General features: G+C 32.9%; 3 protein-coding genes across 3 annotated transcripts; 2 read left to right on the top strand and 1 right to left on the bottom strand.

Annotated features, from left to right (window-relative positions):
• Positions 1-1,580: 1,580 nt before the first annotated feature.
• On the top strand, positions 1,581-2,579 carry LOC140820924 (uncharacterized). Its single transcript, XM_073181308.1, has 2 exons — positions 1,581-1,761; positions 2,033-2,579. Exons 1-2 carry the CDS (start codon positions 1,594-1,596, stop codon positions 2,564-2,566), a joined length of 702 nt encoding a protein of 233 aa, XP_073037409.1. The 5' UTR covers positions 1,581-1,593; the 3' UTR covers positions 2,567-2,579.
• An 8,965-nt stretch (positions 2,580-11,544) lies between these two features.
• Positions 11,545-11,973, top strand: LOC140820901 (glutaredoxin-C9-like). The gene has a single exon (XM_073181275.1). The coding sequence runs from the start codon at positions 11,545-11,547 to the stop codon at positions 11,971-11,973; it is 429 nt and encodes a 142-aa protein (XP_073037376.1).
• Positions 11,974-19,703: 7,730 nt separating this feature from the next.
• On the bottom strand, positions 19,704-23,587 carry LOC140820904 (receptor-like protein kinase HSL1). The gene is made up of 2 exons (XM_073181278.1): positions 20,800-23,587; positions 19,704-20,414 (listed from the first exon to the last, which is right to left on the bottom strand). The coding sequence occupies exons 1-2, from the start codon at positions 23,399-23,401 to the stop codon at positions 20,023-20,025; spliced, it is 2,994 nt and encodes a 997-aa protein (XP_073037379.1). The 5' UTR covers positions 23,402-23,587; the 3' UTR covers positions 19,704-20,022.
• Between the last annotated feature and the right edge of the window lie 673 nt (positions 23,588-24,260).

The raw sequence follows: 24,260 nt of genomic DNA, 5'->3' as shown, positions 1-24,260 counted from the left end.
GACGAATACGAAAAACTCTTACAGTTGCCTTTATCAAACGTCAGACTAACGTTTCAGCACATGATTTAGTTAGGGGAGACTTTGTGTTCAGTCCCCATTTTCTGTAATCTTTATCTTCACTCCCCATCAATGAAGGATATTTTTTTGGCATTTTCTCTCATCAGGGAGTTGTAAACAATTTTGTTCTGAAACAGGGACTGATCACCAATTCACCGTTTAGTTAGACGTTCTTGCCAATATCGAAATCCTATGATTTGGGACAAGTTTCCCATGCCTCTTCGTTTACGATTATAATCGAAGATTGAATAAATTTATATGTTTTTTCTTTAAAAAAAGTCTTATACTTAATAATTATAATTCATTGTCACATGAAAAATTAATGATATGTTGTCACGCTCCGAGCTTGGACCCGCGTCTGCATGACTTTACAATGGACCTCTATAACAACTACTTCGTGTTCGTCATCGCTTTAGGAAAATGATTAACCCAAGTTGCTATAGAAGTCTATTCTAATCTATTATAAACTAATTTTGAATATTTAATTTTTAAGAATTGAGACAAAAAATATCACATATGGTCCTCGTTCAACGTTAATTTGTATATACAACGGCGTTTTCTCCCAAATATTCCATGACAGATAATCTGCCAGTTCTTGGATTTTCAGATCCCTTGTTTTACGAAACAAGAAAAATGAACATGTGATTCACGCCAACAAGTTTCTTGGAGTAATAATCAAGAAATTAAAAACAACGAAGCTCAACTTCATTTCGGGAATAATTAAGGCTACAAACAAAAGATTTAGTTAAAAATTTATAGGTCACATGTTCAATTCAAGTCGATTAATGCTTTATACCCATTTATTTATAATTTTAGTACTTCAATTTATTTTTCAATATCCAAAAATTGTTATTCTAATTTCAACATACTCAATTTGAATCATTTGGTACTTTAAATGTGCATAAATTTATGCTATAATTTTAAGCAAAAACTTGTGTAAAACGGTCTCACGGGTCATATTTGTGAGACATATATTTTATTTTGGTCATCCATGAAAAAGTATCAGATTAAGATCCGTGAGACGGTCTCACATGATATCCACTCATAATTTTAATCACATGTACATATTTTTTTGAGTGAGTCTTATATGAGACCGTCTCACGGATCTTAATCTGTGAGACGGGTCAAACCTACCCATATTCACAACAAAAAGTAATACTCATAGCACAAAAAGTAATACTTTTTTATGGATGACCCAAATAAGAAATCCGTCTCACAAATACTATCCGTGAGATCGTCTCACACAAGTTTTTGTCTATTTTTTTAACCCGAAAAAAAGTCAAAGAGCCAAGTTAATAACACATGTGAGGTGAGGAAGTATATATATATATTTGATATCAAAGACCGAATCCCGAATTTCCCGCGATTTAATCTTGGAGATCACTCAATTAAAAATATCAAAAGGCAATAATGACACTCAATTGTTCCTTGAAAGCAAGAATAAACAATCTGGAGATTCAAAAGAAACCCAATCCCAAGTCCTTTAATAATTCATTGATTTGGTTCAGAAGATTTAAAAATTGAAATCAGAAAATAATGAAGATCGAAAAGGAGTACCTTGATTTAGTGCTGGTACCATGTGGTCTACTTGTTATGTTTTCTTATCATATTGTTTTGCTCTACCGATGCCTTAAACTTCCTCATACCACTGTCATTGGCTACGAAAACCACGACAAAAAAGATTGGGTCCAAAAGATCATGCAGGTAATGACAAAAAATAAATAATTAACGAGATTCTCGAGCTATTAAGTTAATATTTTTTCTGTTTATATTTGGATTTATAAAGTTCGAGTCGACTTTTGATCTAGTGAACATGATATTCTCGTTATCTATATTTTATTTCAAATTGAATAATTTACTATGGACCATTTTGGAGTGAATCTTTCATAGGTGTCGGAATATTTATAATATTTTAATAGGTTTGAAATTATAATTAATTAATAATTTTCAATTATGATGCGCATTTGATTTGCAGTCGGAAAACAAAGACGTGAAAACTGCGTTGGACGTGATATCAGCTAACGTATCAGCTGCGACATTCTTAGCATCCATATCCCTAACCCTAAGCGCCCTGATCGGCGCGTGGATCGCCAACAACTCCGTCATCTTCCAGAGCAAGCTCATCTATGGCGACACTCGACCAGAGACCATGTCCATCAAGTACATTTCACTTCTCATCTGTTTCCTCTTGGCCTTTTCTTGCTTCGTCCAGTCCTCTCGATGCTTCATCCACGCCAACTACCTCATCAGCACCCCCGGCAGCGATATCCCATCGGGATATGTTGAGTTGGCGGTGATTCGTGGTGGCGATTTCTGGTCGATGGGCCTGAGGGCACTTTACTTCGCGACGACCTTGTTGATGTGGTTCTTCGGCCCGATCCCGATGTTCGCCGCGTCGGTTATTATGGTGGTTCTGCTGCACTCTCTCGACAGCGACACCGCTTCGCTGGTGAAGAACCGGTCGGTCGGAAACAAACTGCTGAAGAAATTCGAGGGGAGCCAGATATAAAAGAGTGTTGTGTTTTTTTAAAAAAAAATTATTGATATTGTAAAATAATCTCCTTTTTATTTGATACAATTATATGGTCACTCCAAAACAAATTGGTTAGAATTTTCCAATATATATTAAATTTCAATTATTTAGAAAATCAACATATATTTACAATTTGTAAATATAGAATTTTTTCAATATATAATAAATTTCATTAATTTACAAAATCGACATATATTTACATTCTGACTATCAGTAGATATCTCGTAATAAGTTAGATTCGTTAGATCGATCCGTCCAGACGACCGGTCATGCAAAATAAGTACATTGGAATGAAAAGTTTTCAACCTGTCCAAATATTTATTATTATGCATGCAGTTGCTATCATCTTGGCCCGCTTTATCCATGCAATTAATATTGCATTTCAAAATATATGAAAATTTATTGCTTTTAATTTAGGAAAATACTATGTGTACATAATGGGTTACATAGAGGCTTACATGTAATTATTAATTAATTATTAAATTACAAATAAAACCCTCACCCTAAATTGATAGACTACCTATTCTATTAATTATTTCTTCTCCTATCTCAGCCCTCATTCCAAATCGATTGACCGTATCTTTCTTCTCCTCTCCCAACCCTCGTTTCCAAATCCATATGCGGTAAAGACGAAGAAAAAATCGAGATCATAGAAATATTCTATTGCTTATCGAGACGACCATCTAATTCTAATTTTGGCAATATAATAATTTATTATTGTAGTTACAATCAATAATTTTTTTTAATTTTAAAAATCATTACTATTAATTTTTTATATGATTTATTAAATATTGAAAAATATAATATTTATCAAAATATATTTTTTTAAAAAAAAATTGTATGATAAATCTCAAGACTTGCATTAAAAAAAACAATTTAATATTATTGATAGGAGAAGAAATAATGAATGGAATGTGTAGTCTATCAATTTAGGATGAGGGTTTAATTGTAATTTAATAATTAATTAATAATTACATGTAAGCCTCTATGTAACCCATTATGTACACATAGCATTACCCTTTAATTTATGCATGCAGTTGCTATCAACCCTTGAAATGGCTTTATGATCACATTTGGACCTTGATGTTGCCTTTTTAATCATAAAGTCATCTTTATCAGATATAAACAATTAAAACATTTTTATTGATTTTTTTTATGCGGGTAGGTAGGAAGTCTTGTTATATTTGGTTCATCTTAAACGAGATTTTGGTATCAGATAAACAATAAATCATCCGAAAAATTTCGATTTATGAATTTACTTGAAAATATTGGATTCGTCTCCTCGTTTCGGAACTTGGAAATTTTTACCTAATTGTTTTTAATAGTCACAACTTGCATGGGTTGGTGGGATGTTTTTTTCATAAAATAAAATATCGTAATCGAATTTTTTTCATCTTACACGTGATTTTTATCCTAATAATTTTTAAATTTTTTTCACATAAATCTCGATTTCCAATTTTATTCTATATTTTCATATTTATATCTCAAGATACCGCATCTGAGACAAATAACACTTGAATTGTATAACGTACAGTTTAAAATATTCGAGCTATATCATTATCACTAACTAAAACTCATGGTAAAAAGACAAATATTTGACTGTACCTTATCCATATGATCAAACAAGTATTTGTTTGTGCTAAAAATTGAATTGTTTTTATAAAGACTGGCAAAATTTTGAATGTCAAATTATATTGACCTGAATCGTAAAATCCAAACATTAATCAATATATATTAGATAAGGTTGAATGTCCCTGTTTTACATTTAGACTTATTCGTTTTAAGCAATAGATCTAGACACTTGATTTTCTATTAATCATTGGAGATCAACCTCATATTTTCATGTATAACGACAAGCTAATATTCTCTGAGTACATTTTTTTAACCCACATGTAAATTTAATTGGTTGAATTAATTAGGTGGTGGAACTTTTATATATTATAACAGTAAAATCATAAATAAACATTATAAAGACAAAACTGATGATCTTATTTTATGGATAAATTTTAAATGTTTTTTAAATAACATTGCATTGATAAGGTTAGTTGAACTCAGTTCTCATGCATGTCACCGTTATTTATATCTGAAAGGGCTGCTGATCATAAACGTACAAGAAATAAATTATAACGTGTTTATTAGATGTTAGTGTTGTGCTCTGGTGTTATCAACATGAGAACACAACATGCAGCGAAAATTATTTATTTAACACACGTAAAATTTTTAATAAATAAACACCAGATTTAAATTTTGCACGAGTATTCGTACTTGTACAATGCCTCATGACAAAAATTCACTAGAAAATTATGTAAATTGTTCACACCAAAACAATACTAGTGAGACCAACGAAACCAAATTCTTGACACACCAAGGAATTTAATTGCATCAGAAAGTCAAACTAAATACTAGATGCATGCCTAAATCAAACGTGTATTGTTTAACACCAACCGAAACGACGACTCTTCGATCAACACTATGCGTCAGTGTTGTTCTTTGAGTGTTTTCAACACCAGTCAGCAACACGAAACTTTTGTGAATCAATCACACAAAGTCTTCACATGAAAATCTCCAATACTTAACTTGTGCATGATTAGAAAACTCCAGCAGCTCTCTTCTCAACGTTTATTCTCCAAAATCACAAAATCCTTCTCTCAATATTCCATATTTATGCAACCATATCTTGGCCACATTATCTTCCGGCCATAAAATCAATCATACAAACATGGAAACAAGAGTTTAATATACATAAAACTCTTTTAAACTAGGATAAAATATTTTAAAGATAAATACCATATTGAAATCAATTAAGAATTATCATCTAGAAATAAATCAAGCTAGATCTTTTAATCTAAAAACGCAAAATCTTAAACTAATAATATCAATTTAGCAAAAAATATAAAAGGAATAAAATATTCTTTTCAATATATATTCTTCATGTCCGATCCGTTAGTATATAATTTTTTTTATACAACGAGAGTGAAAGAAAATCATTATTGACCTCACCCAAATGAAAATTGCTGCTATGTATGAAGTTTAAGCATCATCCTCACACAAAGAATGTACCATGGATCGACGTTCACGGTGTACTCAACGTAGAGGTTCCAAGGGTGGAAGAAGCGAGGTGGTGATCTTATATATGCATGGACAAATCTTGACCGTCAAATAAGCTCGACCTAAAACAATTTTTTTTTATTATTGAGCATATATATCTTTTTGGATCTTATAAATGCATGGACAAATCTTGACCATTCATCCTATCATGGGAGCAATGTCCACATGGGTAGGATAAAATAAACCGTTCCTTGGTAGATGAGAATTTACCTATTTGGGCACTACCCTCATTTCATTTCAACGGGTAAGATCTTGTCACATATACTAGGGGTGTTCATCGTCGGTTCGGTTCGTTCGGTTTTCGGTTTTACAAATATACACTATGTGAAAAATCGCTTTTTACTTCGCGTATTATATGAAGTAATAAGGTAGTTAATTGCCGAAGTATATGGACGTGAAGTAATAGATGTACTTTTTACTTCATATAATAACCGAAGTTGTATGATTGAAATTACTGAAGTCTTACGGTTTGTTAAAAATAGCGACGGTTTATAAATAGTCGTCTCTCAATTTAGCGACGAAATTCATGTTAAAAACCGTCGCTATATAGCGACGGTATTCATAAATCAACCGTCGCTATATAGCGACGGTTTTTAACATGAATTCCGTCGCTAATATGTTAGGTAAAATAAAAAAAATTAATAATTTAATAAATCGGTGTTATGAATTGGTACAATCGTGTAAGAGATAAAAATTTTAAGTATTGTGAAGTGGTAAAATTGTGTAAGAAATAAAAGTTTTACGTGTTGTGAAGTTAAAAAATCGTGTAAGTAAGAAAAAATTTAATTGTTGTGAAGTGAAGTTGAAGAAATGGGAGAGAATTTGCGTGTATTTATAGAGAGTGGTGGAAGAAAATGGAGGGAAGTATGAGTGGGAGTGAATTTTTTGAAAAGTGCGACGGTTTGATATTAACCGTCGCAAAATTTAACATCGGCGACGGTTTACTCTTTCCTGTCGCTAATTTTAGCGACGGTGTAATTTAAACCGTGGCTAAATATAGCAACGGTTTTACGAAAACAGTCGCTAGTTTAAAACATGCGACGGTTTTTCTTTAGCCGTCGCTAACTTTAGCGACGGTGTAAACTAAACCGTCGCCGATTTATAATTTAGCGACGAGTTTTTATTCAACCGTCGCTAAAATTCGATATTAATTAATTAAACTTATCGGTTCATCTTTTTACTTCGGTATCAAATGTTTTCATTATTTTTTACTTCATCAAAATTGATATACCGAAGGAAAATATAAAAAAAATACAGTGAAGCCCGTGCTTTTAAACATCCAAAGTAAAATATATTATTTTACTTCGCTTGTGTTATTACTGAAGTTATTGGTAATGTATTACTTCGTAATTTATTATTGCCGAAGTAACGCCTGGCGAAGTAAAATCCGATTTTTGTACTAGTGATATAATCCGATATCCGAACCATTTTTCTTTGGTTCAGTTCGGTTTTCTACCGAAATGGTTCGGTTATTTCGGTCTTGATACAATTATTCAAATTAACAATATAAATATATTATAAAATATAATATGTTATCTTTTTAAATGATTTCTCGGTAAAATATTTAAATATAAAGTACAAATGAATTACGTAAATAATAATCAACTAAGTATTATTCAAAATAATTCTTCATTCACTAATATAATCTCATTAAATAATATAAAATAAAAATGACATTATTAATTTAATTAAATTTCGGTTTTTTCGGTCGGTTCGGTTTTGACATTTATAATCCGAAATCGAACCAAATTAATTTCGGTTTTAACATTTATATCCGAATTATAAAATTCGGTTTTCGGTTCGGTTTAGTGTTCGGTTTTTTCAGTTTGGATTTTCGGTTTTTTCGGTTTTATCCGAAGTTTGAACACCCCTAACATATACAATTTCAAAAAAAAAGTGGGTCTTATATATGCATGGGTAAATCTTGACCATCCATCCTATCATGGAGACAATGCCCACGTAAGTAAGATGAAATAAACCATGTTCCTTATATAGATTATAACTGTTGAAGATTATCCTCCGATCAAATATTTCAAGGGTTTTTGTTTATTTCAGTATTGACATGACTAGTTGTAGTTGAGAACAAGGTGTTACACTCCATACAATAAATACAACAAAAGTTTTGGGTTTTTTTATAAAAATAATATCATTTTAAAAAGTATATATTAAATTATAACAAAATGTTGAAAGTTGTAAAAAAGATTTAATTTGTAGAAAGATGAGAGTATGCTACCTAAGGTGATCATGATTGTGTTTTTTAAAAGTTTGGATTCTGAAATCTAAAATATGGAACAAGATTTGTTGAGAACCAAATATTAATGCTTCCACATAGATACTTATTATTATTATTCAATTTGATCCAATATGATTTCAGCCCAATTCCCATAAGTAAAATTATATTGTTTATAATTAGCTTAATTATTTAGCCCTAAATCCCCAAAAAAATATTCGAATAACCATTTTATGTTTAGAAAAGGCTGAGTGAATAGCCCAATGGGCTTCAGTTAGAATAAAATCATGGGCCTGAAATAGCTAATTCATACAAGGTTTGGGCCTATAGTCTTGGCTATTTTAACTATTAGTTAATTAATATTTACTCTATTTTATAATCTACATTACTATATTCTATCTTATCAAAATTTAGTACATTATAGAAACATTTTTACACATTTTTAATGACTTCTTCGATTATTTTAGATCAAGATTCATTAATAAAAATGAAATTCAAAATATTATGAGTGAAAAAAGAAAAAAAAATTGAAAATTCACTGGGTCCCGACTGTGTCGCATTGTCATCATTTAACTATTATATTGTATCATCTTTTTCAACATATTTTTTTTTACTTTTTATATATTTTATGATTTGGAAGGTGCCCAAAATTTTTTTTACCATTAGATTTCTTAGATAATTGAATTAGATAGAATATAAAATTTTAGAATTATTTTTAAGAAAAATCAAAATTAATATATAATTTTTTATTTTTGCAGCCCATTAGATGTGTGGGCTTGAGGTAGAGACCTCTTGGGCCTCCCCTAATTTTCCGGATAATGGCTGGAATTATCCTTCAAAAACTAAATAAAATCAATGGCTATAAAATTTGATAACAACCTCTACACCGCCCACTAGATCATTTAGCTGCGCGTGCTGTTAATTTTGACGTGACTGCAACAGCTAAAGTTAGGTTAATGCATTTAAAGGGAGGACAACGTTCGAGTTGATGAAATATATAAATTTAATCAAATAATCTAGATTTTAAATTGATTTTTATAATATTTTATATATTATTTTATTGAATTTGAATAGAACTCAAGACTCATGTACACTCAGACGGACTTATGCTTGATCCATCTTAGATTGTAGCTCAGTCTAATTTTTTTTTTTTACAAAGAGTTATAGAGAGTCGAGCCAATTCTAATTTTTTTTTGTAAATATATATAGAGATTTAAGTACAATCTAATTTTTTTAAAAGATATCACGGTGCAAATAACTCATAAAAGTTAATATCTAAAATACCTATTTAACTTTTACAGTGAATAAATGTAGATTTTCGATATTTCAAAGGGGTTTGGTGCAAATAACTCATAGAAGTGATAGATTTATTTTATCAATTCTTTTATTTAATAGAATTTAATTTTGAAAGTACTTTTAAAATATATTAAAAATAGTTTTAAATGTAAATTTTGAATCAAAGTGAAACTTGTCTTATATTACACATGTAACATATTAATTTAAATAATATATAAATTTTGAAATGATATTGATTAAACTTTTTCTTTTGAAAATCAACTCTCTTATTCCAATATGTTAAGAACAATAGGTTTTTATATATATATATATATATATATATATATATATATATATATATATATATATATATATATATATATATAAATATATATTTATATATATTATGTTAAGTTCAAGCCACCCCACCTGAACTTTAATTTGTGGATCCGTCCATAAGACGTGTACTTGAGTGGCTTACATTTGGAAAGCTTATGGCTCACGTCCAGGGACGGATCCAGGAATAAGAGTTGGGGTGGGCTTGAACTCAATATGATAAGTTATATATTATTAAAAAAAAAAAGTACATTATATCGTTCAACGAAGTTGTGCCTTACGGGATTTTAAAACATAAAATTCATCAATAATAGAATTTACATCAATATGTTTAGCTAAATCTCGTTCAATATAGAGTGTCAAACAATCGGCAAGAAAGTCATCCTCCATTTTATTGCGAATTGCCGTCTTCACATGCTTCATTGCTGAAAAAGCCCGTTCAATAGTAGCAGTAGACACAGATAATGTCAAAACAAGATGAATCAATCTAGTCAACATAACATAAACACTTGATCGTCCACTCTCGGTCAATTGCTGACACAACTCAACAAGTGTAGAAACCTTTAAATTCTGCATCACATCGAGTTTATAAATGTATCAATTCATACTTCAAAACAACAATTTCTTGATCTGTGAAATCTCCAGGATAAAACTTCTTCGCAAGCTTGCAAATATCATCACTGTTAAATGAGTCAAATGAATTTTTAGGATCTAAAGCTATACTAAGAGAAAGAAGTTTCACCGATGACTCATTGAACCGAGTATTTAACTCCATCAAAATGAAATCTATTGCTGCATTAAAAACATCAAAGTGGTAATGATGTTCTATTGAATAAACCGTCGCTAATTAAAACCGCCGATCCACTTTTTTTTTATTTTTTAATAATTTAGCGACGGTTTTATCAATAACCGTCGCTAATATTTGCGACGGTTTTTGATAAAACTGTCGCCGATCCCCATCGGCGACAGGTTCACTAAAACCGTCGCAAAAATAGCGACTGTTTTCAAAAAACCGTCGCTAAGTAAAAAAAATGGGCTGGACTACAGTCCAGTATAGCCTTAGCGTAGATCCGTCTCTGCTCACGTCTCAATGTGTGTAAACATCTTGAGTGTGCTATGGATCAACGCCAAACAACGTTACCTTAGGACGACTACGAGCTTAAACGAATGTGTTCAATTTTCTCAAATTTGAGAGAAAGTAACGATTGTGAGATCCGTGATAATTCTTCTTCCATGAGAAAGAAAAATGAGGTAGGATCAACGACTGAGTCCTTTTTTTTTTAGGAAACACAAAGACTCCAGAGATCGTCTAATGAGTCAACTTTGTGCGACAGATTTATGATTCTGCTTGATCAAGAAAATTGTTAATTTTTATATCCAAAATATTATTTTTCACTAGCTACAAAAGTATCATTGATTTTTATTTATTTTATGAAGAAATATTGTGTAACATATGTTGATTTTACAAAAGTATCATTGATTGTTATTTATTTTATGAATAAATATCGTGCAACATATACTGGTTTGAATGAAAAAATTATTTTTTGTCAAAAATAATATATTTCAATATATATAGATTGATTCAATTCATATGACCATTACATATAATATTTACTTCTATATAAAAAAATATTTTCTAACCAAATTCTGGGCTTCTGATTCAGTTTGGATAATGTTTTTATTGTTAATTTCGAATGTATTTAACATTTTTGGAAAGTTCTTTCTATATATTTATTTATTGAAAATATTAATATTAAAAATAAATAAATAAATAAAAGCCTGACGAATAATCGAGTATTAGAAAGGCGTCACAGACGTCGCCACTTGTATGGAACCCGCGTGGAGCCACCACAGCCGACAACATAGTGGTGGGCCCACAACAGTAACCGTGACGTCCTAACTTCCGTCACAGCCGTTGACGTTAGAGTCCCCCATCATCTTCCCTTCCAATTCGTACTATATAATTTCCCTACAGCTCCTCCGATATCCTCCCCCTTCCCTCACCATGCAGCAAGCCCTCCCATACAAAGATTGGTTCGCCGACAGCACCGCCTCAGGAGGGAGACGTGGAGGCTCCTCCACTACTCCTGCAGGAGTCAATGACGTCGACAGTGTCAGTAGGCTTGTTTCTGAGAACGCGGTGGTGGTGTTCGCTAGAAAAGATTGCTGCATGTGCCACGTGGTCAAGCTCCTTCTTCACGGCCATGGCGTCAACCCGACGGTTTTCGACGTTGACGAGGCTTACGAAGACGACGTGGTCAACGAATTGTCTAGGATCATCGGCGTCGATGGATCGGGGAACGCCACGAGGCCGCAGTTCCCGGCTGTTTTTGTGGGCGGAGAACTGTTCGGAGGACTGGAGAATGTGATGGGTGCTCATATATCCGGCGAATTGGTGCCCAGATTAAGAGAAGCTCGAGCTCTGTGGCTCTGACTTACTGGGTTCAAATCAATCAATGTCTCGAATTTTGGAACACAAATTATAGACAAATCTGATGTAGATCATGCAAACTCTCTTCGATTTGGTTTTGTACATAATCAGCTGAATTTTGGATTCAGATTTAGATTCGGTTTGATGATTTCTTCTTCACCAATTTCTTAATGTTTTAGTTAGATTGGATTGCTCGATAACTCTGAAATATAATAAAGATCGATGTCGAGGCAGATCCCAATTATCCAAAACTCTGATGGGGATTGGATCTAAGTCACAGACATATTCTTGAATTTCACAAATTATTTTTAGTGGTACACTATTTTTTTTTAATTTAATGAAATATAACCATATCATTAATGTTCTACGAAGTGTTGGTGTATAATTTTGATATATTGTATATTTATCGCAATAATAATGTGATATTCACGAATCTTTATCTGTGAGACGGATCAACACTGTCGATATTCACAATAAAAAGTAATAATCTTAGCATAAAAAATAATAATTTTTCATTGATAATCCAAACAAGAAATCCATCTCACAAAATATAACCCCTGAGACCGTCTCACACAAATTTTTATCTTTTGAATTTACTCAAAATTCCTATCTATTTTGTTCATTTCATGTCACCTTTATGGGTATAAAGAATAAAATTATTAAGTAGGCAGACAAGATTTTAAAACATCAACTTGTACCATAAAGGTATGATGTCATGTGAGACCGTCTCACGGATCTTAGTTTGTGAGATTGGTCAATCCTACCCATATTCACAATAAAAAGAAATACTATTAACATAAAAAATAATATTTTTTCATGCATGACCCAAATAGGAGATCCGTCTTACAAATACTACCCGTAAGACCGTCTCACACAAGTTTTTGCCACGTATAAATTGCTGGAGTTTAATATATACTATAATAATTGTAATGGCCATTTAACGAAACTTATGCATGGAAATAATTCCCAATTTGATCTTCAGTATTTTAGGTGATTCTTAATTCAGTATTTTTTTAGTGGCCCGAAATAGTTCCTAATATTTTAGATATTTGACCTATTTTAGTCTGAATTCTTATTTTATCTCTACTTTAAATTTTATTTACATCTCAATTTCAAATATTTTTTTAGTTCATCATATTTCTGTAAAATAAATTAAATTTTGACCAAAATGTTGACGAGCCGTGTATGTGGGATTTTGCAGATAGCTCCTCACTGTCTATTTTACATCACGCTTGCTGCGAAAATGATTCAATATTTTATATAAAATGTCTCCATTAGTCTATGGAATATGACCTTGTGATCACATGATATCATGAACAATAATCTTTTAATGTCATTTTTTTGTGTGTAAGAGTTAATAATTTGTAGGAAATTGTTTTCTAACAAGATGTCTGCTCTCATATTATGAAAATAAATCAATGGTATTTTCACCTTATATCAAAGTGTTTTTCCTACACATCTGATTAGCTTTCTAGTTTCTTAATCTTTATGCATAAGATTAATATTCTTTTTGAGAAATCTAGTCCAGCTAGCTATTTGTATTTGAGGCAATTATTACTCCAATTTTTTGGGAAAGATTACATGTTTGACTATACAAATTTCGGCTCATGAGTCAATATAATCAACAAAGTACTCTATTTTATATTGTTCACATAACATTCTTACTTAGATGTATACCAAGAATGGATTCTTGGTTGTTGAATTTTGCACATCCGATATTTTTCCACGAATTCCAATCCTTTCTCGAGTCATTTACAATGTTTGTGTTTCTCGATAAACTCTAATCCAAGAACCAATTGGTCGGTTTTTTTCCATTAATTCCTTTGATATTAACCTCCGAATCCCCCAATGTTTATCATTTTTTAGTAGGTTCATATCATGCGGTGTTTCAAAATAGTATATGGTATTACAGAAAAATTAATTTATTTATCTTGTAATATCAAATATGATTTCGATTTCTCTCCATCATTTAGAACATCTAAGTTTTGTATTATTAAAAAGCTTTTTGGTGCCAGTTGGGTTTCCTGGGCATGTATTTTTCCCTACATATGACTTATTATTCTATCTCCTAGAAAATATAGGTTTTTTGGTTCCATATTGAGATTCTGATTTCTTTGTAAAATTAGTATGTCTTTGATCAAGATATTTGTTTCCTATATGTAGCGAAAATCAATTTTTTCTGGATAAATTCATGAGAAAGTTTTTCAAATATTTTTGGTATTTAGATAAAATCATTTCTAATAAATGTTTTTGAATTATGTGTATTAAAAGAGTATAAGAAACCTGATACCTATCATCAACCTTTTTTCATTGAATTTTCGATGAATTGTCAAGGCTCAGGGAATATGCTCAAACCGGTATACATGAAACAAATCTTGACAATAATACACCATATTTTCAATATTCGCAGTTAATTCGATGGACCATATTCTTTTTCTATCATTTTCTAGATAGTTGGTCGAAACGTGACATCATGCTCCACATCTCTAGCTGTTACAATCTTTAAAACTTTCAATAGATCTAGTGTGAGCTCTTCTAAAAGTTTTTTCTTTTTGGTGTTCGTCCCGTACTTCGATATGAGTTTGACGTCTGGGATAAATCATAATTCGTAGTAGTCTAATTTTTTTTCTAGATTTGTAAGATCTAGATTTTTTCTAAACCATTATGTTCTTATTTTCCGTATGCTTCTTTAAATTTTCCTTCTTATGGCATAAGGATAAGATCTAAAACTCTTCTTATTCTTCTGTTTTTGTGATTTACTTCCAATAATTGTTGGAGGAACATTTTCTCTACAACATAATGGAGTATGTTTGTTAATACCCCTTGATATTTTGTAGTTCTTTTGTATTGATGCTAAATGATATCATTATGTCAATTTTCCTTTAAGGAAATTGGCTTTTTTAGCCAACGTATTTGGATTTCCAGAGGGTAGAGTAGATGCTACCTGTGGGGGCAGTGCCCTCACAGGATCTCAGCCATTGATTTTACATGGTGATTAAATCTGGGCCTTTGATCACTTCATGGGGTGTATGTGTGTTTAAATCTGGGCCTTTGATCACCTCATGGGGGCAGTGCCTCACAAGGTAGGATGAAATAAACCTTTCCAGAGATGTATTTCATTATTAGCATTTCTCTCTAGGAACTTGAAATTTTGGCGGAAAAATATTGAATTGTTATGCTTTATTTGACCCATATTTTTTTCTACATTTATTGAATAAAATAATGTATGCATCAATTAAACAAATTTCATGTAATTCAAGACTATAAAGAGTTGAATATATTTATTTTTCTTATCTGAATTTTGATTATTGAAATAATCCACCTTTATAAATTGTGCATTAAATAGGGTGGACATTATTTCGGCCATCTCACTAAGAGATTATTCGGATAGGAATGATTCTTTGGTTTTTTTCGAAGTCATGACCCGAGCGATTTTGACTGATCCCATAAAAATCATTTTTAAAATTTTAGTGAATGCTTCTTCATTTGGTTTTTTTTCGAAGTCATGACCCGAGCGATTTAGGCTGATCCCATAAAATCATTTTTAAAATTTTAGTGAATGCTTCGTCATTGAGATCAAATGTTTATGCTGCGATTTTCGTAGTCGATGTTTAACCATATATGAGATTTTCTATATTTTTGAATTCAAATACATCAAGGTTAACCATAGCCCTGTAAAGATGTATTATTTCTAAAACAATCTTATCATACGGTGTTTGGTGCAAAAAAATTTGATCTCTTCTTAACCGTGTTCTCGCTGGGTGTGATTCCCCTCGACTTGGAAGTCAATGTGGTTTTCTCCTGTGTTGGTATCCTGTGTTGGTGTCTTGGTAGTTCTTGGGAAATATTTCTAGGGGTAAATAGGGATTCATCGCCTTTAGTTGTGTTATTTTTTTGATATATGACTTTGTGATTTGTAAAAAGTTCTACAAGGTCTTAAAGATAATTGATACGAATTCTTTTTATGGTCGTCATCATATTATTTATATCCTGAGACATTTTGATAAGATTTATTTTTTCTTCATTAGTTAAAGGTTTTTTGCACCACTTTGGCTTTTCCAGTTTGGTGTAATATGCAGTGTTATAAAAACAGTAGGCGGTGGACAGTAGGCGACACACCTCCTAGGGCCTAGGTGATTTTTATTTTTATTTGGCTAAATATCTATTTTTGCTTATTTATCCAATAATTTCTCTATATCGGGTTTTAACTCAAAATCATTGACATATTTTTCTCTTTATCTGATAAAATTGATTGGCAAATATGACGAACAATCTTTTTTAAAAAAAATTAAATAATTATATATTAATTTAGACGGCTGCGTAGATGGATTTTGATACCGCCTTTATAAAAATCGAGGCGGTGGATGACCGCCTAAGCGGCTCTTTGTCTCCCATTTTCTTTTGACTAGAACTAGTTTGTTGTTTTAGGTTTTGATTCTTGTTTGAATACTCTTCGATGTTTCAATAATTTCTTCTTGTTTTTCGAGAACTTCTTCAAATTTTTTTATGGGATAGAGTAGAGCTGGTTGTCACATTTCTGTACCGTCTTTTGGATTTCTTTAAGGTCTCCCGAGACTTTAGAAGAATCAAAGACTCTTTCTAGGGATCTAGTATTTTGAATCATACTTTATCTTAGTATTCTGATCTGTTCCTAATTGCTCATAATATCTATCTTTGGTTAGATCTCTTTATTTTAAATTTTCCAAAATGTTGCAATAAAATGTAAATATAATAAATCTCGAATATATATTCAGATCTATAATTTTGAGAAATATTTCCTTGGACAAGTAAGTAAGTAAGTTACACAATAGTAGTAGTAATAATAATAATAATAATAATAATAATAATAGAGCCAAATTTGAACAATTTATATAATAATAATAAGGCACTGATACCGTTTTCATAGCATTTTATTGAGATTTTTTAAAATAATCAAAACAGAGTTATTTTGAATAATTTTTAACTTGAAGGACCAAATTGAAAAAAATATTTTATTAAAGACAAATTTGAGAACATAAAGTAAAAAATCGAATTGAGATTTTCTTAAATACTAATAATCACACTATTTTTTCCCACAAATATTGAATGAAGTAAAACAAAACAAAAGTATCACTGTTTCTTTCTTTCTTGGAACTTTTCAAAATTGTAAGCACGATAATTTCTATTGACTAGTCATTTGATTTACGCAACGTCAGGTAATTCGTCAAGCCATCACCTACATCCATTATTATAAACATCCAACAATTTCTACGCAAAAATCACACGATTGTCATGGAAAAAACAGGAATATTTTTTTTATTATTAAGTCGTTCGATCATTCGATTACGATAATTATCTCCATAAAATTAGAAATTTCACCATTCTTTATTGAGTGAAAAATATTTGAAAATTTTTAGATGGTTCATATGCAAATAGTTTTTTAAAAAAATATTAAGTTTTTGTTGAAAAAGTTTCTCTGAAAATAGCTTTATATATCTGAATAATCTAGATCTATGTCACTGGAACAATGTGCAGCAACACAAAACAGTAAAGTCGAGGCAAAAATGAATTATTTATCCACAAGACGAAATTGCACGTATAACAGTGTTTTACGTTGACTGCAATCGTCTCTAAGATACAACGACTTCAAATCGAGAGAATCCAGCACTACAAACTCTTGATAACAACGAACGAAAATATGCAGAAGTTTCAAATATAAAATGAACGAAAAGGGAAATGCTGCAAATACATGAAGTCTTGAGCAATGTAGATGGAGGGATTATTTGTAACATATTCACCAATTGCGAGAAGTAACACAAACTTCTGTGATAGACCAAGAGATACATTGTTTGGTCCGAACACAGTCCAGTCCAAACACAAGGGACACAAAGTTTTCGAATGAGTGTAATCTTTATTTCGAAAATAATAAATTTTCTTCCAAATAAATTTTGTCCAAAAAAATTAATACTATCAAGAGACCTCACCTCATCGTGCAGGCCGGCCGCACAAGTGTATTTCATCGAGACCCATCAGCATCTTCCTTCTTTCATAAACTTCTAGTGCTCCTAAGAGCCTAAACCCATAGTTCAAACTTATAATTAATAAAGAGGATAAGACTTAGTTTGACTTCCAATATGAGACAACTTCATATCTCATTTCATTCAATATTCAAAACAAGGACAGTTGGTTGCACCAGGTTATATATAAAAGGAAATGCCGGTGCTTGCAAAAGGAAGGAAGTGATTTGATACAAGGAATACGAGTTGTAAAGCTCTGTGAACCTTGTTTGAGTTCAATAAAGGATAGCTGGATGTAGGCTATTATAGTAGTCGAACTACGTAAATTTGTGTGTTCTTAGTTGGCAGTTTAAGATCGAAATATTGAGTTCACAGAGTATTTATTTGATCAAACACTTGACAACTTTGATCGTTACAGCGTACCTCAAAGTTCATAAAACTTATTTAAATTGGAAAACGTTATTATAAACTCAATAGAGTCTTATTCCTTAAGCTAGCTTTATAACAATTTATAAATTGGAATAGCAGGGGAGTTGATCTTAAATCAACCTCAAAATCTAGCTCAATGACAGGATAGTCCAAATCTTTATATATAACTCCTAAAAACTTAATTTAATCGATATAAGATATTTAACAATTCTTGGTTTGATTACACAATAATAATCTCGACATTCTTGGAAGTAGCCTGCCTTTGCAACCGCTCGCAGATAATACTATATATGTCAACCACGATGTGCTAGGTAGGCTGCAGCATCCCTGTGAGTTTCCCGACCAACTTTTACATATGCGTGTAATCAATTTTATTTTATTTTTGAATTTAATATGGAATTAATCAATTTTTCAGAACCTAATCGAACTATTTTGACTCAAAAATCTCATTGATAAATATAAGTTAAAGAGTAGGTCTCTTATTAGATAGTCTCACGAATCTTTATCTGTGAGACGGGTCAACCCTACTGATATTCACAATAAAAATAATACTCTTAGCATAAAAAATAATATTTTTTCATGAATAACTCAAATAAGAGATCATTTGAGATCGTCTCACAAAATACTACGTGTGAAATCGTCTCACACAAGTTTTTGTCATAAGTTAAATAGAATAAACTCAAATTTATCTTCTACTTGTTTTCACTAAGTTGGGTTTGGATAAATGATTTGAAATTCATGGATTTTAATTTTTTTCATGGTTAGGTAACTTACACACGAATTTTTGAATACACCTCCTACTTATTTACATTACAATTATCCTAATTACAATGAATTTTAAATCCTTATAACATGGAGTTATTTGAAATTCATCGTGATATATATAATAATATATGTAAATAAAGAATTGGATTTAAGTTTCATCTACTTAACTTATTTAACAATGAAAATGAATTCAAATTCAGCTGGATTAATATAATCGTAGTATAAATAAGTAAGAGGTGATTTTGAATTTCTTTTGTTTAACTTATTTAAACAACAAAAATATATTTAAATCTATAAATTTTTTAAATCATTTCATCCATATACAAACCATCCAACGATGATCTCCTCCGGTTTAGATTAAACCGAGACAAAATTTATATTATCTGAAAGGAAACACACAAAGTCGGAACAAAAAAGTCACACACACACACACACACACACTCATCCAATTTACAGGAGTTCTCCATATTTTCTTAAACTGCTGGAGTCTCCACAATCAAACAAATCATCAACACCATTACTTCAACATTGGAACAACACTCAGAAATTAGAAGATTTCATAAGATTCAAGGCAATATCAGTCCAGAAACAGCGAAATTTTAGGAGGGAAGCATGACTGAAAGTAATAATGCAAAACTACTTTCAGGCTTTACTGGTGGAAGGACTTTGGTGTTGGATTAATTTACAACTTAAAAAACCATACCTTCCATGGTTAATCTCTCAAACTTTAACCTCAGCTTCACTCATGCAACCAGCTTCAAGTCGGATGGTTAGAAGCTGACATATCAGCCGCCTATGAACCGAAAGAGTCGAGCCACTCCTTTCTTGCTGGAAGGTCAAAGTAAAAACTTGTAAATCTGTTTCAGACAACACTTCCTTGATCTGAGACATCTTCATAGTAATAAGGGGTTAATTTCCCTTCTTTCCCGGGGTTTTTAGGCACTTTAATGTCGCCTATCTCTTGTAACATTTTGACGACACGTCTCATAGATGGCCGATTAATAGGAAGAGGGCTGGTACATAGGAGGCCTATATTCAAGACTCTGCATATTTCATCCTTAAAACAAGAATCAATTTTTGGGTCGAGTACTTGATCACCGCCCTTTTGATCCAATGTGGTGCAAACCCATTTCACCAAATCTTTTTCGCCAAATGCGGGATCTATTGGGAGCTTCCCAGTGACCAATTCCAGAATAACAACACCAAAACTGTAGATGTCACTCTTTTCATTCACCCGAAGTGTGTAAGCATATTCTGCACAATGGAAGTTCATTAAGTATTATACAGTCTCCAAGCCTAAGGATAGAATCATAATTCCAAGAATCAAAAATCAAGCCTATACCTTCACATATATTGAGTAAATTAACTGGAAAAGACTATTAGTTAGTGCCAACAATCACTTTTCCCAGAAACACGAATACATAAAAGGCAGCTCAAGAATAATATTAAATCTTAAAAAGCTTCTGTGTGCGAGTGGGAAATGCGAGAAAACTGAGGTTTTGCAACACCAATTTAATGAAATATAACCAGAGATTTTGAACATGTGACCTTTAGCTCTAGTGCCAAGTTAGAAACTAGTTTCTCAAAATCTCCAGGAGATCATCCAACAATAATATTTATATTTTAACAAATTACTAACCCGGTGCAATATAACCACACGACCCAGCGATAACCGACATGGATGTGGTGCCCTTCTCATTGGCGCCAACAACTTTAGCAACACCAAAATCCGCAACCCGAGCACCATAATTCACATCCAACAGTATGTTATTGGACTTCACATCCCTATGTACAATCGGAGGAACACAATCATGATGCAAATATGATAGCCCCTCCGCCACATCAATGGCAATCTTAAACCTCATTGGCCAATCTAGCAAGCCACTTTTTGAGCTATGAAGTAAATCGCCTAGGCTACCATTAGGCATGTATTCATAAACCAAAAGCTTGCAATCCTTTGTGGTGCAACAACACCACAATTTCACAATATTCTTATGTCTAACCTTCCCCAATGTCTCGACCTCGGCATCAAAACCATCATCTTGATAGTCACCCTTCTCCACATCGCTACTTGAATCTGCAGATTTCGACCTCAGCCACAGCTTCTTCACTGCAACAGCTTCACCATTTCTCAGAACCACCTTGTAAACCTTGCCAGACGACCCACTCCCAATCACGTTATCCTCGTCCAGAGAATCTAATATCTCACTGTCGTTGAATCCAAGCTTATGAAAAGACATTAGAGTCCATTTTGATCTATCCATGGACCTTTTAGCATTCTTGAATTTTCTGTATTTCAAGTAGAACCATATCACACCGAGTGTAAGAACCAATCCGACAAAGATAAAGATTGATCTTAACAACCATAAATTACCCAATTTTTTGGCGTCGGTTCCCCCATTACACAAACCATCAATGTCTCCACACAGTCCTGGATTTCCCAAAAAGCTGTCTTTATACATCTCCTTCGCATATAATGGTGGAATATCACCAAAGAGATGATTGTCCGATAAATTTAGCCTATTAAGTTTTAAGTTCTGTAGCGCAATGGGGATTCGTCCTGAAAATTGATTGCCTGATAAATCAAGATAATTTAAAACAGCTAAATCTCCTATTTCTTCCGGGATAACCCCGGAAAAGTCATTATCTGCCAGATTCAACTCATTTATCTTCTTCCAAGACTGGATACCATCTGGGATTTTACCACTAAATTTATTGTCATGGAGATCAAGCTTTACTAGTTGCCCAAGATTCACGATGCTGCTCGGTAAAGAGCCCGAAAATTTATTATCAGCAGCCGAAAACTCCAATAAATTACCCAAAAAACCGATCTCTTCAGGTAAAACACCCGAAAAATCATTACTGGACAAAATCAACTGAGATAAATTAGATGCACCTGCAATAGTTTTTGCAATTCCACCAGAAAATGAATTTCCTACGAGCTCAAACAATGAAACATATGGGAGCCCCCAGAATCCCTCAGGTACCTCACCGGAAAAGTCGTTGTGGCCTAGTCTTACACGCAACAAGCTCCGGCATTGGGCTAGTGTAGCTGGGATTTGGCCGGAAAAAGAATTCTGGATCATCAATACCTCTTCAAGAGCCCCCTTTGCACACAAAGTTTCTGGGATCTGACCGGAAAATCCGTTGGTCGAGACATCAATCCACCGCAGAGGCGAGCTTTTGCCAAGATTGGAAGGTAATTTTCCATACAACTGATTCTGAAAAAGCCTTAACTCGTACAGATTAGGAGAATTAGCAATGATATCCGGTAGTTCACCCTGGAATCTGTTCTGGTAAAGGTTAAGTGACTCGAGTGGCAACCCGCACAAGTCCACAGGGATCGGCCCAGTCAACCCATTCATCGAGGCATCGAGCCGCCGTAAAGACACCATGTTTGACCACCCTACACTGGGAAGTTTCCCGGTGAGCGAGTTGTTATAAATCTCCAACTGTACCAGACTCTTCAATTCAGTGAACGAACTGGGAACTGAACCGGTTAGAAAATTATACGCAAGATCCAAATCCTTGAGTCTTCCGAGTTGACCAAGTGAATCCGGTATTTCGCCCATCAAGTTTGTCTCCGTCAACCAGAGAACCTCCAAGCTTGTCAAATTCCCGAGCTCTGGTGGAATCCGACCCGGGGAAAATGGGTTGTAGGACAAATTCAACTGCTTCAATGTCGAAACATTTCCAAGAATCGGCGGAATTGTCCCTCCCAGCAGATTCTCAACCAATGAAAGCACCTCGAGTTTCTGAAACCTTCCGAAACCTTCAGGGATATTTCCGGAAAAGTTATTACCAGACAAATCCAGGTACTTTAACAATGGCAGATCAGATATCTTCGCCGGTAGTGCGCCGGTCAAATAGTTCTGCGCCAAGTCGAGGTGCTCCAATGACTGACACGCGGCGAGGCCATCTTCAGGTATGGTGGAGTTAACGAAGTTGTCATACAAAGAAATAAATTTCAAATCCTCGAGAAGACAGACAACGGAAGGGAATGGGCCGGAAATGTTACAGCTCGAGAGGTCTATCGAGGTGACTGAGCCAGTAGCCGAGTCGCAGACGATTCCATGCCACTCGCACGGCGAGCTGGCGTTAGGATTCCAGTTGGAGAGAACCCCGTCTGGGTCGTCGAAACCGAGCTTTGCCTGATGGAGATAGAGAACTTCTTGTCTTAAACAAATAACAAAATGCGGTGCCAGGACTAGGAGGAGGAGGAGAAAGTGGCAGCGGAGCATTTTCCAGTGGTGGTGGAGTGAGCGGCAAATGGAAAGATGAGAGTGAAAGCTTGGCTTAACCGCGCATGTCTCAGTTGGAAAGATCCTTCAAAGTTCAAAGTATATGCAGGCAACGCAACAAGAGAATGTGGATGGAGTTGGTTAAATCATTGTCTCCATCTTCATCCTATTTGAATCTGTTCAAGCAAGATATCATTTTTACATATATATATCAGTGCTTCGTGACATGTATTTTTAATTAAATTTTTTTGCGTTTTAATATATTATTTTATTAAAATATGATAATTATATAATAACGATTATATAAAATTCACTGAAAATTTTTTAAAAGTTGATATATAGACTGATACATAGCGAATTAAAATCTATCAATACATGCACATTCTCAAATTAAATACTTTCAAAAGCTTTGTTTATACATACAGATAAATTAGTCAAACAAAAAAAATGGTGCCAAATAATAGTTATCCCATGTAAGGGCGTCCTCATAAGAACAAAAAATTACATTAGATTCGTTGTTTTGTGAAATTATTTCATAGATTTTTATTTGTGAAACAGATCGATTATGTCCATATTTACAATAAAAAGTAATAATTTTGATATAAGAAAATTAATAATTTTTCATTGATAACTTAAATAAAATATAATTTCACAAAATTGACTTGTCATCGTGATATATTGACTTGAGTTTTTTGTAGGAGTGTCAAAATCCGACACGACCCACCATCTCGACTCGGTTCAACCCGAAAAAAATAAGGTTTGGGTTTGGGATTTTCGGGTTCGGGTCAAATCGAGTTAGACCTGATTGCTGACCTGAAAAAAATGATCGGGTTGGTTCGGGTCAAGTTGACCCGAAAAT

This window comes from Primulina eburnea, unplaced genomic scaffold (genome assembly GCF_022965805.1).
Source record: "Primulina eburnea isolate SZY01 unplaced genomic scaffold, ASM2296580v1 ctg291_ERROPOS245047, whole genome shotgun sequence".
Taxonomy (NCBI): domain Eukaryota; kingdom Viridiplantae; phylum Streptophyta; class Magnoliopsida; order Lamiales; family Gesneriaceae; genus Primulina; species Primulina eburnea.
This window is presented reverse-complemented; position numbering and strand designations above follow the sequence as displayed.

Excerpts from the sequence above, each read along its gene's own strand:
- LOC140820924 (XM_073181308.1), top strand. The coding sequence starts at position 1,594 with ATGAAGATCGAAAAGGAGTACCTTGATTTAGTGCTGGTACCATGTGGT. Across the intron at positions 1,762-2,032 it reads GGGTCCAAAAGATCATGCAG|TCGGAAAACAAAGACGTGAA; the intron begins GTAATGACAAAA and ends TTTGATTTGCAG.
- LOC140820901 (XM_073181275.1), top strand. The coding sequence starts at position 11,545 with ATGCAGCAAGCCCTCCCATACAAAGATTGGTTCGCCGACAGCACCGCC.
- LOC140820904 (XM_073181278.1), bottom strand. The coding sequence starts at position 23,401 with ATGCTCCGCTGCCACTTTCTCCTCCTCCTCCTAGTCCTGGCACCGCAT. Across the intron at positions 20,415-20,799 it reads GTGTGGTTATATTGCACCGG|AATATGCTTACACACTTCGG; the intron begins GTTAGTAATTTG and ends TCCATTGTGCAG.